This window comes from Notolepis coatsorum, assembly GCF_963971535.1.
Source record: "Notolepis coatsorum genome assembly, chromosome: 17".
In the NCBI taxonomy this organism is placed as follows: domain Eukaryota; kingdom Metazoa; phylum Chordata; class Actinopteri; order Aulopiformes; family Paralepididae; genus Notolepis; species Notolepis coatsorum.
The window spans coordinates 45,127,439-45,143,917 of NC_140181.1; the positions used below are offsets into that span (position 1 = coordinate 45,127,439).

The following is a 16,479-nucleotide window of genomic DNA, read 5'->3' on the forward strand; positions in this document are numbered from 1 at the left end:
TGGGGGCCTGTTTTCAATTTCTCCCAGGGCCTTGATGATGATGAATGATGGGAGCCAGTGCTTCAGTGTTTTTCTATCTCCCCCATCTGGTTCTCACCTCACCAGGACTTCCCATAAAAAGATCCCGGCATCTAGCGCAGAAAACAGTGCACAAGGCCTGGCCTCATGCCGGCCCAACTGCGTTAGGAGGAAGCCTCTAATGCGCTCTCTTTTTTGGGGAGGGGGAACACCGTCACCGCTGCTTCAGTGTCAAGTGACTGAAGACCACGTGACGGTACAGTAGGACCACTTGTCGTCACAACCTGTTCCACCTATCCACCCCTGTGAATCTCCCATTCATATTTTTCAGTAATTTCTTTTTTTTTATAAATCTGCGGAAGGCATTTTAACTCATTGGGCGCCACCCACTTTCCCCATCTGTACTGCCTGGCGCCAGTGTTATTGACCATTTTAGCAATGTTTGCAGACCCATCGTGTGTTCTATAGCTATGGAGACAATAGTATGGCTCATTAGACAGGCATTGTTCATAGTCCATTACTGACTAAGCAGTTCATTTCTACATACTGTAGTTTGTGCGCTATTACACGCTAAACATCGCCCCTTTACAAAATAATACAGTATTTGTTCATAGATCACGAGATATGATGCGTTATATGCAATATGACCAAAGCGTTCTGGTTGATCAGCTGAAACCCCAAAAACGTCCAAATCAAAGGTATATACCATGTAGATATGTGCCTTCACAAAATCATCATGGGGGGGGGGGGTTCGTTTTTTAACTCAAAACTGTGATCGTTACCAAAAGCAAGTTTTAGGTCCGGTAAAATACGACACTGTGATCGTTACAAAAACATGTTTCAGGTTCGGTAAAATAGACATACTGTAGAATATACCTTACCTTAGCCAGAAGGTACTCCAAAAAGAATAATCCCCAGTGATCCCATCGCCATCGCGATTACTCGTGTATATGTCTATACTTGTGTATACGGGAAATAAGCTTCAGGCAATAAAATCTCAGAGCGATCGCTCTGTCGCTCTGTCCCCTGAGGAGGAGTCCTTGCAAAACAGAAAAAGAAAAAAAAGGAGTCTCCACACCAAGCTATTCCAGTTCAAAAGGTAGGCGATACTGCTACCTGGTGAGATTCGATCGTCATTGTAATTCCAACGTAGGCAGATGAGCCAGGGAGACCTAGAGAGCTCCGGCTGAGTGTATAGAAGGGGGATCAAAGGATCAAAACCCGAGTATACTCGGGTTTTGGCGCTCAACGGTTGGCGAGATAACCCGACTATACTCGGGTATGGCGCTTATTGAGTTAAGGGGGGTGAGGCGGAAATGTAGATTCTCGCATTATCCACGCTACGCTTTACGAGGAAGCAAGGATGACTTTGATGCCGCTGCTATGCCGGAACGGTCCATATATGTGGGGGTACGTCGTATGAATAAGGCATGAGGGATTTGGAGCATACAGAATGATTTATTTCCGAGTCAGACAGTTCTTTCAGCCCCCACAATGCCTGGGGTAGAAGCCGCTATAGTAGATGGACAGTGTTTGGGGTCAATGGGTTAGGTCGGTCTGGGCTAGTATTTTGTGATGATTTGTGATTAGATGTCTTGAATGTTGGTCAGCTCAATGTGTGAGGAAACCTTTTGTATATGTTATTTTATTGAGGACAGATGTGCCACTTTTACATTTCACTTAGTTTAGTTGCAAATCGCAAATATGTTTGACTTGACTTTTCATTTTTGAAAAGTCATTAAAAGATTCAAATAAATCATCCACGGTTTTTTCCCCCCTATGATTATCAACAACAGCAATTAAAGTATTAACATTATTAGAGGACACTGGGGTTCTGTTGTATTTATATCATGAGTTGCTGGAGTAAAGTGCTTTTGGTTAGCATTTAATGATAGGAGAGCAGTGTGCAGAGCTGCTTAGTCTGGTTGCTGATAGGAACGTTGCTTTATTTACAGCTTAATCACGAGGTTCAGTGCCTCCATCGCTCACTCGACTGGCTGGAAATCAGTGTCATTGCATCTGGAGCATCTGTTTATAGTAAATATGTGGGCATAATGTTACTGGGAACCAGGGAAATGGAATTTCAAATAAAGTCTGGTATGTGAGATGTTATGCTCAGATGTAAAGCTGCAGACTCTTAAGCAGAAGCCCATCCTGTAATATGTGAAACCCGTTCAGTATGCATTTAATTTCAATGGCTGCATTTAATGAACGTCAGTGTTCTGATATTATTCAGGATAATTGAGTATTATGGCTATGAGTTGAGATGCATTTAAACACTAGGGGTGGGGGGTTGATACAGCAATATATCATGATATTTTATATGCCGATATTATATTTTTATAGTGACGCCAAGTATCTATACATCAAATCTTTTTGCTTGACTAATTTGCTGCAATAAAAAGCTATAACCGCAGGGAGGGCTAGGATGCTGTTGACGCTTGTTCACAGGCATCTTTGGTTGGAGCAATCTTCCCTTGAGGAGGAGAGGAGAGTTCTCCTCCTCAGGGCTCCCCTCTCCGCGGATGGACTTTTTGGTCTGTCCACAGAGGCGCGGGCGGTATTTGACCTGGGCTCCACGCCACCCCACACCACGCAGCCAGAGGTGAGAGCACTGCCTCGCCAGCGGCCATGTTTCCCCCGCCTGAGATACCCTGGACACAAAGAAAACAGGTGATCACATGGCCGAGAGCCTCGGCGGCCCGAGGGATCGGCTATATTAGATGGGCACGCCCTGAAAAACCGTTGCCATCTAGCTGTGTCTAGCACGCTCTCCGGTTACTCCCCCCCCGCTACACTACGGGACTCAAGGCTCTGATTTGTCCCCTTTGCCTGCGGGCCGCGTTCTTCCAGTGAAGCGCAAGCGGCCCCACTTATCGCTTCTCATGGAGACAGGGGCTGTCACCCAGTTGCTAGCTAGGCCTGGGTCTGTCTATGAGAATACTGTGCTGTCAGGGTTGACAACGCACAGCGGGAGGAACTGGGCCACCTATCTACGATTCCTAGCGGACCAGCGCCAGTTGGCTGCGGGGGCGCTTTGGGATTATCACCACGTATGGTTACAGAAGTGCCATATGTCGGCGTGGATGGAGAGAACGCTGAGGGTGGGGCTTGTGTTGCAGTTTGCACACCCCCACACTCCGTTTTTGGGTTTGGTACAGACTCTATTGTCAGGGTCCGCGGCAGTGACAGCCCTGGCCGAGGAGATTCGTTCTCTGGTGGCGAAGCAGGCCGTCGTCGCGGTCCCAAGGAAGGACGCGATGAGTGGCGTTTACTCCCGGTATTTTCTGGTGCCCAAGAAATCGGGAGGTGTCAGACCCATACTGGACCTGTCTGCGTTAAATCGGCTGATTGTGGCGAGACGGTTCAGAATGTTGACCGTCAAACACCTGTTAAGCGCTGTCAGAGTGGGAGACTGGTTCACCTCCATAGACCTGAAGTATGCGTATTTTCACATCCCGATCTTCCCTCCTCACAGGAGATACCTACGCTTCCTGTTTCAGGGCATAGCGTACGAGTACCAGAGGCTGCCGTTCGGCTACTCTCTGGCTCCTCGCACATTCACCAAGTGCGTGGAGACCGCGCTGGGACCTCTGCGTCGTCAGGGGATACGAATTGTATTCTACCTCGACGACATTCTGGTCCTCAGCCGGTCAGAGGAGATCGCCAGGTCTCATACCAGGCAGGTGGTGGAATTCCTCACCAGTCTGGGTTTTGCTGTGAACTGGAAGAAGAGTACCCTCTTCCCAGTCAACAGGTGGAGTACTTGGGCTTGGTTCTAAGCTCAAGGTCTATGAGGGCAACCCTCTCATAGCGGCGGCGGGAGGATATTCTCGGCGCGCTCTGGAGGTTCCATCCTGGCAGGACGGGTACGGTGCTGTCCGTGATGCGCTTGCTAGGTATGATGGCATCTGCTCAACCTGTGGTCCCTCTTGGCCTCCTCTTCATGAGGAGGATACAGAGCTGGTTTTTCAGTATGAAAATAGACCCTGTGAGAGACAAGTGGAAGCGGCTGAAGGTTCCCGTGTTTATACTGGGGGATCTCAACCACTGGGGGGGGCCTGGGGTCCTCACCAGCGGGGTCCCCATGGGCAGCAGGCTATCACACGGTCTTCACCGACGCCTCTCTCACGGGATGGGGGGGATGTGTCGGGACGTGTCGGGACGTGCCGTCGCAGTTGGGGGCAGCTGGCTAGACCATGCTGCCCGGTCTGCACTACATATCAATGTGTTGGAATTGAAGGCAGTGCTTCTAGTCCTCAAGCGGCTCGGCCACCTTGTGGTGGGCGAGCATGTTTTGATCAGGACGGACAACACGACGTCAGCGTCGTATATCAACAGACAGTCTGCACCGGGCGGCGGTCGAACTCTGGCTATGGGCATCTCTCAATCTGCGCAGCCTGAGGGCTCTCCACATCCCCGGCAGGGAGAATGTGGGTGCAGGGCGGTCCTCACCCGGACGAGTGGGGACTACGTCCAGACATAGTCAGACAGGTCTGGGACCGATTCGGGGAGGCCTCGTGGACCTGTTTGCGAGCAGACAGTCCCACCAGTGCCCCTTGTGGTTCTCGGTCAGTCGGAAGGACGACCCCTCTCTCAGGCATGCAGAACTCTGTTTTTGCCTCCTGTTCTGGGGCAGCCATTGATGGTTTGGCTGCTGAAAGGGTGAATCTGGAGGGGATGCGTCTTAACCCTACTGTGGTTAACACCATCCAGAACGCGCGCGCTCCGTCCACTACCGCGGTTTACGCAGGGAAGTGGCGTATGTTTCAAGAGTGGTGTGAGGTTGGGGGCCTGGACCCGGTGTCATGCCCCCTGGACTCGGTTCTTTCCTTCCTCCAGTCTATCCTGAATAGGCTGTTGGCCTCGACAGTGAAGGTGTACGCCGCAGCTATATCTTCTTGTCATCTGGGCTTTATGGGCAGAACGCTGTTCAGCCACTCTCTCGTGTGATGTTTCCTGCTTGGCGCACGCCGTCTCAAGCCTGTGGAACAGCTGGCTTACTCTTAGGGTTCCACAAGCGCGTTCGGATCTGAGCAAGACAGCATTTTTTATTGATGCCCCCAACACATAGAACGCTCTTCAACAAACCCTAAAGTTAGAGGTCCTCCCATCTGCTTCTGCTTTTAAACATCTGGTGTTAAATCTCTGTCAAATTGTTTTTAGTTTCTTCTATTCTTTTTTTATATTTTCATTGTGTTGCTCATGTGTGTGTAAACTCGTCGTCATTGTAAATGAGGGAAACCTCAATGTCCTTCGAGTTAAAATAAAGGTTACAAACGTTCTCTGTCTCCGAGTTGGGACCTCCAACTGGTCCTAGGACGGTTGTTGGAGGCCCCGTTTGAGCCTCTTGAGCAGGCGCCGTTGAATCGACTTGTCTTTTAAGACCGCGTTCCTTTTGGCCATCACCTCCGCTAAGCGCGTGGTTGAGCTGTGTGCTCTCTCGGTGCGGTCTGAGTGCCTGTCTATTCGGGCCAATAGCAGTGCGACTCTGAGGCCTAATCCGGTCTTCGTGCCAAAGAATATCAGGAGCTCTTATCGCTCCAGGGATATTGTTCTTCAGGCTTTTCACCCTCCTCCTCACGTTAGTGAGTTGGAGGCGAGCCTTCACCTGTCGTGTCCTGTCCGTGCACTGAAGGTTTACCTTAGTCACATGCGGGATCTCAGGGCTTCCGATCAACTGTTTGTTTGTTACGGTGGCTCTCGCGCGGGTAAGGCGCTGTCCAAGCAACGCCTGTTACATTGGTTGTGCGAGGGCATTGCCCTTTGCTACACGTTGGCTGGACAGGTTCCCCCCCGGGGGCGTCGGGGCACACTCCACTCGTGGTGTGGCGGCCTTCGCTGCCCTGTTGGGGGGGGCCTCGGTGGAGTACATCTGCGCTGCGGCCTCCTGGTCCTCCCCCGGTCCTTTTGTTAGGTTTTACCTCATGGACATGACTGGGGGTTCTGTCTCTCAGGCAGTCCTGAGGTCCGGGACCTCTCCTGCATCCCGCCATCAGGTGGGCTAGCAGGTGTGTGTGAGTGTGGACCGCGGAGTGCTGTGTCACACGTGGTCCCGCTTGCACTGTGCGTTCTGGGGTGCCTGGTTCCCTTTTTCGCACATTGGTTGTAGTTGACTGCCTTCCCCCCCTTCGTTAGGATGGGCGGGTGGACGGGACTCCCCTCCTCCCTGGCGGGGGCTTACAGGCCCTCAGGGGGTGCATTTGACGTGGCCACGCGTCCGCTCTGCCCCTTTTGATCTCATAATGGCAGAGCGAGACGCGATTGGCCAGTATGATAATATAACGAAGGTTATCCTATAACCCTAGTTATATGAATACTGGCTGAGCGTCTTGCTCTTCAGCGCCCTGAGGTCCCTTGGATGTTTTCCATGTATGGAATTCAAACTTGGAAGGGCGTGGACGTGACCACTTCCTGTGTCTTGTAGAGGCACGCACAGGAGTAGGCGTGGTCACGTGCAAGTGAGGTGCATGTAAAATTTTCCACGGGCACAGTAGGTGCTGGAGAGATGATATCTCATAATGGCAGAGCGAGACGCTCAGCCAGTATTCATATAACTAGGGTTATTCGGATAACCTTCGTTTTTGTTTCTCACCACAAGCGCTTCATCCCAGCACTCCTCCCCAGCTCCCTGCCAGCGCTTTTCTGCTAGTAAAAAAAGCTATACGTACCCAAGCCCTCATCCTGTTTACCGTTGGATTCTGTGTTACGTTTCAGTTCTGTTTCCATGGTAATACTCGCAATTTTCTGTTCCCTCATTTGTATACAGGCATGTTGGCAATATGAACACATATCAATCCATTATTCCATCTCAGACCTTAGCTGAGATAGTGGCTGGTTATAGGAGTACAGTATTAACAACTCATTTTCTGACACACCTCAGCTAAAATAGACCTAGGGCTAGATCCACAAAGAATGGATTGCACGGTGCTAATTGCACCCTTACTTACAATTCATTATGAATTGAAAATGGGGCACCCTGATGTAAACAAGCCGAAAGTCTTTCTCTGGTCTGCATCCCCTTAACAATTGTGTGTATTGAGCCGTACTGTATTGTACCCATTCTGCAATCTGTTAATAACATTTTCATTCAATCAATCACCTGCGCGGTATTGCATGCTTCATAATATTGATCATATCATATTGAACTGACTTAGGGTTAGGCCACTCAGGGTTTGTGTGTTTAGGACTAGTAGCCATAGGCCTGTAATTCAGCCAAGTGAAGATGTGATAATTAGGGATGCACCGATCCGACTTTTTCAGTCCCGATACCGATACCTGGGTTTGGGTATCGGCTGATACCGATACCGATCCGATACCCATTGTCAAATCCCCCCCCCCCCCAAAAAAGTATATAAAGGAAAATAAATTATCCAAATAATCCTAACCCTATACCAATATCGGATCGGTGCATCCCTAGTGATAATAGTTCTACATGCACAGCCAGGCTACACAATAAAAATGACGTGTTACCACAGTAGTGATGGTATCATCTGGGCCAACAGTTTTAGCCACATGCATTATCACTCCCTGAGGTACTAGATAAATAATAAGTGTCCTTTTGATAATATTTTTTTTTATCCACTTTTTCTCCCATTTTCTATTTTTCTCCCATCCCAATTTTCATATCGTCCAATTCGCGTGAATATTTTAGGCAACCAACTTGTGTTCAGCGTTTCTCTGATTGGCCACTACGCCCATGTGACCGCGGCAGCGCGAGAGAGCTGCAGCGCGGAAATAGGCTGCATTCTATTGCCAGCCTCTGCAACAAACTCTAACCTTAACCAACTCCGAAACAGTGCCTAAACTTAACCCTTCTAACCTTAACCAACTCCGAAACAATGCCTAAACTTAACCATAACCTTAACCAACTCCGAAAGAATATTGCCATGCTCTAAGACAAACTCTAACCTTAACCAACTCCGAAACAGCGCCTAAACTTAACCCTTCTAACCTTAACCAACTCCGAAACAATGCCTAACCTTAACCAACTCCGAAACAATGCCTAAACTTAACATGCCTAAACATAACCGGCGAAAGAATGCATGTTAAAAAAAAATTAAATTGAAGGGAATCGAACTTGTCACCAACGCACCGCAGGATCCACAGCAAGGCGGCGTACCAGTTGAGCTAGTTGTCGATGTTAAAAGAGGGGGAAGTACGGCTGCATAATGCTGCCGCGGAGCCGCTCCGCTCTGCCGCTGCCGCGGGGGCGTGGCTAGACGCAAGTTGGGCGTGGCTAGACGCAAGTTGGTTGCCTTTAATATTCACGCGTCCAATTCAACCCTCCCCTGTCTTCGAACGTTGTTTTTTGCCTCCCACAAGCCGGCTGCAATGTGGACTAAGTCATACATAGCACGAGTCCCCTCCGATACTCGAGGTAACAGCCGTCGCATCTTTTCACCTGCGCGGCTCGATCTTTCAGCGTCGGGGGTCTGGGCTTTGGAGGGGCCCCGCCCCCGTCGCTTCTTGATTCTACTGCGCAGGCGCACCAACCGACCTGTAGGAGTCGCTGTCCACAACGCCCGATCCCCACCCTTCAGTTTCCCTCCCCGTAATACGGCCAATGTGTATTACTGTGGACGACCAGCTAAACTGAAAGCAATGTGGAGAGCGGGGCTCGAACAGGAGGCATCCTGTTCGAGCCCAGTCTCCAGCATTCGTTGCGAGCGCCTTGCCCACTGCGCCACGTAGCCGCCCCCAAGTGTCCTTTTGATAATTTAAGGTTTCCTGCCTTAACATAATTTTGTTAATTCCGTTAATTTATAGACACGTTTTCTGCTCTGAAAATTTTTATAAAAATGACTAGTTATCTCCGTGAATCATTTCCTTAATTGGACTTTTAAGATGGTGCTGTTTTCATTGCGCCGGTAGAGGAACCCGGAGGCCACGTTCACGATATCTTGATAAAAATAGCTGTGGTTGTTGGCAGCACTCTTTGATAAGGTTCGGCCTCCCTTGGAAGTGACCTATAAATCCCTCTGAAGGCTTGGCAGTAATGGGTTTCAGAAATGAAGCATGTCAGCTATTAGAAGTGGGGCATACTACCTCTGAAGACCTAAGGGTTATGCCGGGTCAACCACTTTGGTAAAAGAGTAGCCTCAACGGCGACCCGCCTCTCTGCTCCTTGGAACCCCCATCCTTTAGTCCACAGCTGATGAAGGCCTACTTGGTCTACCAGGGGCACAAGTCTGTGTGGATGCTTGCACTGCTCAGGATAGAATGACCCCCTCATTCGTTTGTCTGGAGGATTTTTAAGGACACCGCTCATTCCACTGTGGTCCCTCTTTATTTGGACACTTGTCCATCCCAAATGTGACTCCTCATAAACATATATTGAAGACCTGTGACTTTTACGGTTCCAGTTGGCATTGCATTCTTTCTGTTGGTATTTTACCATTGGAATGTTCTCTGCACACTAGATTACAACTGCCTGCCATTCAACCACACTGCCTTGGCAAAACTGTCTTATTGTTGCAAGGTAGTAAAAGCTGGGTATAGAAGCATTTAACTAGATGACAGTTGTTTGAAATGTGTGTGGTCTTAATTCTTACGGTGGGGTCATGTGCCTGACCTTTAGCCAGGATGTCGGGAAGGTGACCCGAGTGTCAGAGGTCAATGGCTAAAGGCACATGCATGCATCGTCGTTGGACATGAATGAAGGCAAGAGGCTGATTGGTTCTCAAGTTCCCTTAAAATGTCCCACATTTTCAAATAGTTGCCAAGTACTTTTAAGACTTGAGTAGAATCGTCCCTTTAAAACATGACATCACAGACTTGTTTTCTTTTTTTAAAAATACAAGTTTATTCTACATCCCACAAAACAACAAAATATAGAGCTGTACACATTTTACAAATGACACATTTCCACAATCAACAGGTAGGTTTTCCACAATAGAAATCTGTGGGATAATTCATTGGAAGTACTTTGGGTGGTTGGTCCCATTCCAGTAACTCACAAAGGTCCATTGCAACACACTTGATGGATCTTAATGATTTTTTCTTTTAATCATACCAGTATATTACTCGTAATCAATCTAAATATAGTCTGTAAGATAGCTTGAGTTGTGACTGATAAATATACCGTTTGAGACAAATTACAGATGGAATCAATATCCAGTTACCCCTATGGATCAGTGGTAAAAGGAGCTTCTGTTTAAAGCTTTTAAGAAAATAAAAATATATTTCAACGATAAATACATGAAAAAAAACTACAATTTACAATCAAATATGTTAAAAACACATCACACATTCAACCCCCAACTCCTGGAACAACCCAGACATGAAAAGAACGGTGTTGATTCTCCCAGTCTAACGAAAAGCCATGATTTGGTTTTTGTGCAGGTATTTTCTTCGTTCTTTCTGCAAGCGTGCGTGTCGTCCTCGTCCCGGAGGCTCGCGGTCGCAGGGGCATTCATGGGTGAAAACTCAGGGGTCGGATCTTCATCTCCACTTTCTTCAGGGAATAGTTGGGCCCGTGCCAGCCGTACCAAGTCATACCATCAGAGTTCTTGGTGTGTTGTCCGTAGCGGTAGAACACACCGTTGAGGTTGGAGTCAGTGCAGCAGTTGTACCAGTAGCCACCTGCGAGAGAGATGAGATTAAGACTCATGATTAGTCTCACGAAAGAAGCGTCTGATATCACATTTAATCACATTTATCACGTTTAACCATCTTCGTTGTAAGGAAATAGGAATCGCTTCGCTTCCGTACCTTTGCGCAGTGAGGCGCAATGGTCCACGCATTTGTCGTTGTCCTTGCCCTTGGTGCTGAAGTTGGTGTTGTTGTGGTAACGCAGCGAGTCTCCGGCGTTGCCACTGTAGTTGGCCAGGAAGAGCTTGTAGCTGTTGAGCTCGTTGCTCACTGTGAAGTGGCCGTACTCTGCATAGCGGCTCTGTCCCTCCCAGTCCTGCGTTAGAAAACACATTGGCGCATGATTTAGAGAGAAGCTGTTGTGGAGAAGTGTCCACCTGAGAATATTGACCTCCCTGCGGTCAATGACCACCTTGCGGTTTCTAATGGCTCATTAGCTTGATTTGTCGTTGTTGTGTTTCTTAAGCCAAAAAAACCCATACGGTTTTATTGCTTTTGGGCTGAAAATGTCCTTTTAGTGCAGCATCAGTCATGGAAACTTCACCCTGATCCTATTTATTTAGGGCCCTCATTATCTCAGCCAAGCCTGTGTGACCCCCCCCCCCTCTCACCATCACCACTACTACCACTACTACACCACACACACAATCTCCAGCCCATACCTCCAACTCTATCCTCAGGACACTGGGCTGCCTTGTCAGGCGGAAGATGTTGTCATTGCCCAGCCAGAAGTCTCCACGGATGGTTCCAAAGCCCTTCTTGTACTGCTTCCAATCGCGGTTGAATGATGTCAGGCCCACCTTGCGCCTCTGGATCACGGTCCAGCCGCCGCCGTTGCTCTCCATGTCGCAGAAGACCTAAAGAAGCGTTTGGAAAAGAAATTCAGCCTTTCTCAATTCCTGTGCGGTCAAGCACCATCAGGCACACAGCCTGCACCACACAGCGGGGCTCTACGAGCATTAAAGAGCTCAGGGGTCATGGGGTCATGACTTACGTCCTGCTCAGGAGTCCCCAGGAACTCATCTTTAGGCAGTTTGTAGTCTCCAGAGATCTTGTAGTTTCTGTTGTACAGCGAAGCACAGTCGTACATGGCATCTAGAGAAGAAAAGTTCAGTGACGGCAAAAGCAGATGCTGCTTAATGGTAGGTTTTAAAAGTACAAGTCGACTATAAACTATCGTAGCGATGGATGAAGTTGAGTTAGAGGATTTCTGGTAAAAATGCCAACAAAAGTCAAAGGGGAGTTCAGAACAGATTCTCCCCATTGTTCCTATCATGGTATGGTGATGCCATTAGCAGTGGTATGAGATCACTGGGGAGAAATGGAGCCTATATTGAAAAGTGTGGGTGAGTCTCTATAGAAGGAGAGCGAGTCTGAGTCTGAACTAGAAACTTCTACTCTAATCTTTGCTTCTCTTCCTGCCCTGTTTCCTCCTCTGCTCTGTGTCATTTTAATTCACCCAGGCTTCATAAAAACCTGTATTCACTTTGCTGATGACATAAGAAAAGTAGTTCTGCACAACACAAATAATTGGGTATTAAAATAATATGCTGTGCCGTGCCTGGTTAAGGCTCTCTCCATTGAGCGATGTTGATTAATGGGTTGGTAAAGTCCAGATGACTGATTGAGATTATCTGGCTTTTGACGGAGGTGGTCTTTATCGACAGCCCTGTAGACGGGGACCATATGACTCCAAATTACGGCTCTTGGCTGCCGTGAGGCACCCAGACGAGTGTGCACACACTGTAATCTACATTATCGCCAATTGTTGGCAGATGTCATGGCAGAAGCGTGCAAGGTTGATTATAGTTTTCCGTGGCTAAAATATATGTACGCTGGAAATAGTGTTTGCCAATTTGAGAATTTCGTTTTTGGGGGAGAAACAACAGAAGTCCACATTCCAGTTAACTGAATGCTTTTGTGATATTTCTTTCAGCTGGATTACTTGTGGTTTTAAAAGTGTAATAAACACGAAAACAAATAAAAAGAAGGCAGTGGGATACATTCAAATCCAACTTTACGGAACCTCTGAAGTTAATGGTAATTGAAAACAATAACTAGACTGACGGAAGAAGCCGTTATGTGGGGAACAGGTCAGCCAAATATCCTACAGCTTTGAAATGTGAGTGTGTCTATGAATGTTTATGGCAACCGTTGATATGATTTTCACACCTGGAGAGCTCATCTGGCAGCAGCTGCTTAACAGACGAGAGAGAAATGTGTGTGGGTCTGTTGGATCTGTTCTGCCATGTGGAACTAATGCACTCTTTCGCATCGTCGCTACTAGGCTAATAACGTAAATTACTTCACATAAATGATCTGGAGTCAAATAAATTCTCAGCAGAACATCTTTTATTTTTCAAAAACATTTCCACCACGGTAACACTAAGACACTAAGCGGCGACTGGGATGTGGTTCAACCCCCTGCCCCCCGTTAACAGCCGTCCCATCCGCACAGCGCCGGCTTACCTGAAGAGGTCTGGGTGACGGACTGAGCGGCCTGCAGCTGCATGATCTCCACGCGGTTGTTGATCTCCGAGTATTTACTCTCGGCCTCTGTGACGCGAGCCTCCTGCTGGCGGTTCTGCTTGTCCAGCTCCATCATCTGCCTCACCACGTTCATCAGGTCCGTCTCCTGCGTGCGGCTCATCTCCTCCAGGATGCTGGTCAGGTTGGCCACCTGCACCTTCAGGGAGCGCACCTCGTCGCAGCACTGGGCCTTGGGCGGCTTGGGCGGCGCCAGCCTCTTCCTGGGGTTCTGCTTCTGCGCCCACGTCCCTGCCAGCAGGAGCAGCAGGGTGAGCCCTAAAGACACCACACTTAAACTGACTCTTGACATTTTCTAACGCACAAAAAAAAAGGTCTAGATCTTCGCGACCCGCGTTGGGTTTCTTGCCGTGTTCAGAAGCCGAGCCGTCCCCTGGTAGATGTTCCCGTGCTCTCTGTTGGAGGTCCCCCCGTAAACACAAGTGGACGAGGATTGGTTGAGTTAAGAATAGACGCTCTGGTGGAAGTGGAAGCCCTCCTTTGGTCAACTGTTCCCTCAGACTCAGTCCTGTTTCCTCAGTAAAGCACTGCCCTGCGGTGCATCTTAAATATCTTTACATGTGGGTCCTCCCCCTCTTTCCTGGTGCACAGCAGTCACCACACTGACCCCCCTCCAACCTTCCCCACCCCCTCCTTCTCCCGCCCCTACACCTCTCCTCTCCTCTCCTCCTCCCTCACTTTCGCTCGATCAGTTCAACCCCTGTGTCTCTGTCTTAGTCAGGTGTCGAACATTTCAGGTGGACATTGTGTTTTTTCAGAGGGACATCGTGTTTTTCCGAGTGGGGGGACATTGTGTTTTTCAGGACTTTGTGTTTTTAGGGGCACATTGTGTTTTTTAAGGGGGATATTGTGTTTTTTTAATGGGGCCATTGTGTTTTTTAGGGGGACATTGTCTTTATCAGGACATTGTGTTTTTAGGGGCACATTGTACTTTTTAGGGGGACATTGTATTTTTTAAGGGGGCATTGTGTTTTTTATGGTGACATTGTGTTTTTTCAGGGGGGACATTATGTTTTTTGGGGGACATTGTGTTTTTCAGGGGGACATTGTTTTTTAGGAGGGACGTGATGTTTTTTTTGCCTCGTCTGAAAGATGAAGAGAGAGAGAGCAGGGGAACAAAAAAGACTGACTGAAGACGTCACCTTTACCCAAACTCATAAAGCACATGCTCAATGGACTTACACCCCCCTTTGTGTAGGGCTGGGCGATATATCGAGTATACTCGATCGCGGCTTGTTCTACATGAGATGTAGTAAATTACTATATCGTGAACATCGAGTATATGTTGTCACGTCGCAGCTGAGATGAGACTTGCTTTAGCGCAGAGCTGTCCTCTCATTTTCATTATAGACAGACCAGCGCGGACCTTAACACTTTCCGTGCCAGCAGAAATAGAAATAGGCGCTTGAGTGCCAACGCTGTAGTCAATGGAGGGCGATCATATTTGCGAACGCATAAACTATATCTTAAATTATGGCTATGTGTCTAATACGCCCGTCGCTTATCAATGACTTGTTTGCAGTCAACATTGTCAAAATGGATTGTGTTTTTAATCGGTTCATTTCCGTTTTATACCATTTTAAAAAACGCTCGTTTTTTTTTTAACTTTCAGAAAAAAAATGTAATCTGCAGGAATCGTGCTTTACTGTAATACACAAAACACGTTGTAATTTTTTGGCCTATTTATGAATCGTTTTCAAATAAACGCTAGATTATCGATAGTATATGTGTACTTATGCACGCTATAGAAGCGGGCTGAAAAATCGATTATCTTATTTCCTGATCAGCACACACACACTCACAGCCACACACACACATATGGGACACGTACGTTGATATACAGTATAGGTGAAAACTGCTCTGATTAACCCAAGACTGGTAAAATAGATTCCTTACCTCAGATCAGATGTTCTCCAAAAAGATTATTCCAATTCCTGATCGCCATTCCAAATATCGATTGCGTTTATTGATCCAACGCTGGGTGGTCGAAAGACATATTCCACGCTGTTCTGATGGTGGGCAATGAATGGGATCGGCTCGGATTACATGCGTGACAAGTAAAATGTGGAATCCAGACTATTTTTTTCCCCATCCATTTCATTCAGTCCAATCCAATGGGGTGCAATACCATCCGGAGAGACGATAGGGGGCGGTATTTTCCCTGTTCGAGCTCAGACAGATCCCCACTGGTAACGTGAGGCTAGATTGATAAAAAATGAATGGAAATCGATAATAAAAAAAATAACGATTAAAAACTCAGTGTTAAATGACATGCAATTGTAATTTCATTAGACACTGACCAGCGCGGACCTTTAATGACATGCAATTTAATTGACGAGAGCAATGGGCTAACGTTAGCTGCTAACTTATCCCATGACTAGGCTAAGCTAACTAGCGTTAGCTGCTAACCCTGGAAACGCTCAAAGCGGACTCCACAACTCTAGTTCCATTCGTGAGGAAAGGGGGTGGGTTATATTGACAACGCTTGACAACAGAGGTTTAAACATAACTTCATAGTTATTGGTTATTCGTTTCTTTATATTGGGCATCCAGTTCCATCTCTGTGTGTTAAACTCTTCCTGTGTTGACATTCGAGTGTGATATCATCACCTACGGCAGCTTATACGCTCAAAACGCAAACCTAGAACAAAACCCGAGGGGGGGGGGGGGGCTGGCTCTCTTGCGCGTTCTCGCCCTCCCTCGCTCTCTCTCTCTCTCTCTCTCTCTCTCTCTCTACATTCAATGATTTAAAGTAGCCAAACGTTACAGTATAAATACTAACTGGATAGTTGATGATATAAACATTTAATTTCATTATCTGAAATATTCTATTCATCATATAAATCATTAAGTCTGCTATAGGCCATTATCCCTTTGTGTGTGATTATTATTTTCTCACAGTAGTGTATATATATACATATATATATGTGTGTGTGTGTGTTTGACTAAAGTGGATAGAAAACACAGTACTGTGTAAAAGTCTTGGGCACCCAAGAGTTTTTATATAAATTGTCTTAGTTGTAAATAAATTTTTTTATTAGTGTCAGTAGACTACTCTTAGTACATTTTCATTTAATTATTATAATTTTTTTATCCACTTTTTCTATTTCTCTCCCATCACAATTTCGCTGTGCCAATTCTCCCCTCCCCTGTCTTGAACGTTGCTCACATATGCCTTGCATCACGTGTCCCCTCCGATACACGAGGAGGCAGCCTGTCACATCTTTTCACCTGCCAGCGCGGACTCTCATTGGCGAGGTGTAACGTGTGGGAGGCTCACACTGCCCCCGCCATTTCCTGTCTCTGCTGTGCAGGCGTCCC

General features: G+C 47.4%; 2 protein-coding genes across 4 annotated transcripts in view; one reads left to right on the top strand and one right to left on the bottom strand.

Annotated features, from left to right (window-relative positions):
• Positions 1-16,479, top strand: part of mtor (mechanistic target of rapamycin kinase) — a 368,371-nt gene that overhangs the window by 146,067 nt on the left and 205,825 nt on the right. The gene's annotated exons all lie outside the window — the stretch shown is intronic.
• angptl7 (angiopoietin-like 7) lies at positions 9,805-13,665 on the bottom strand. Its single transcript, XM_084333095.1, has 5 exons — positions 13,081-13,665; positions 11,606-11,706; positions 11,274-11,468; positions 10,732-10,927; positions 9,805-10,602 (listed from the first exon to the last, which is right to left on the bottom strand). Exons 1-5 carry the CDS (start codon positions 13,448-13,450, stop codon positions 10,433-10,435), a joined length of 1,032 nt encoding a protein of 343 aa, XP_084189221.1. The 5' UTR covers positions 13,451-13,665; the 3' UTR covers positions 9,805-10,432.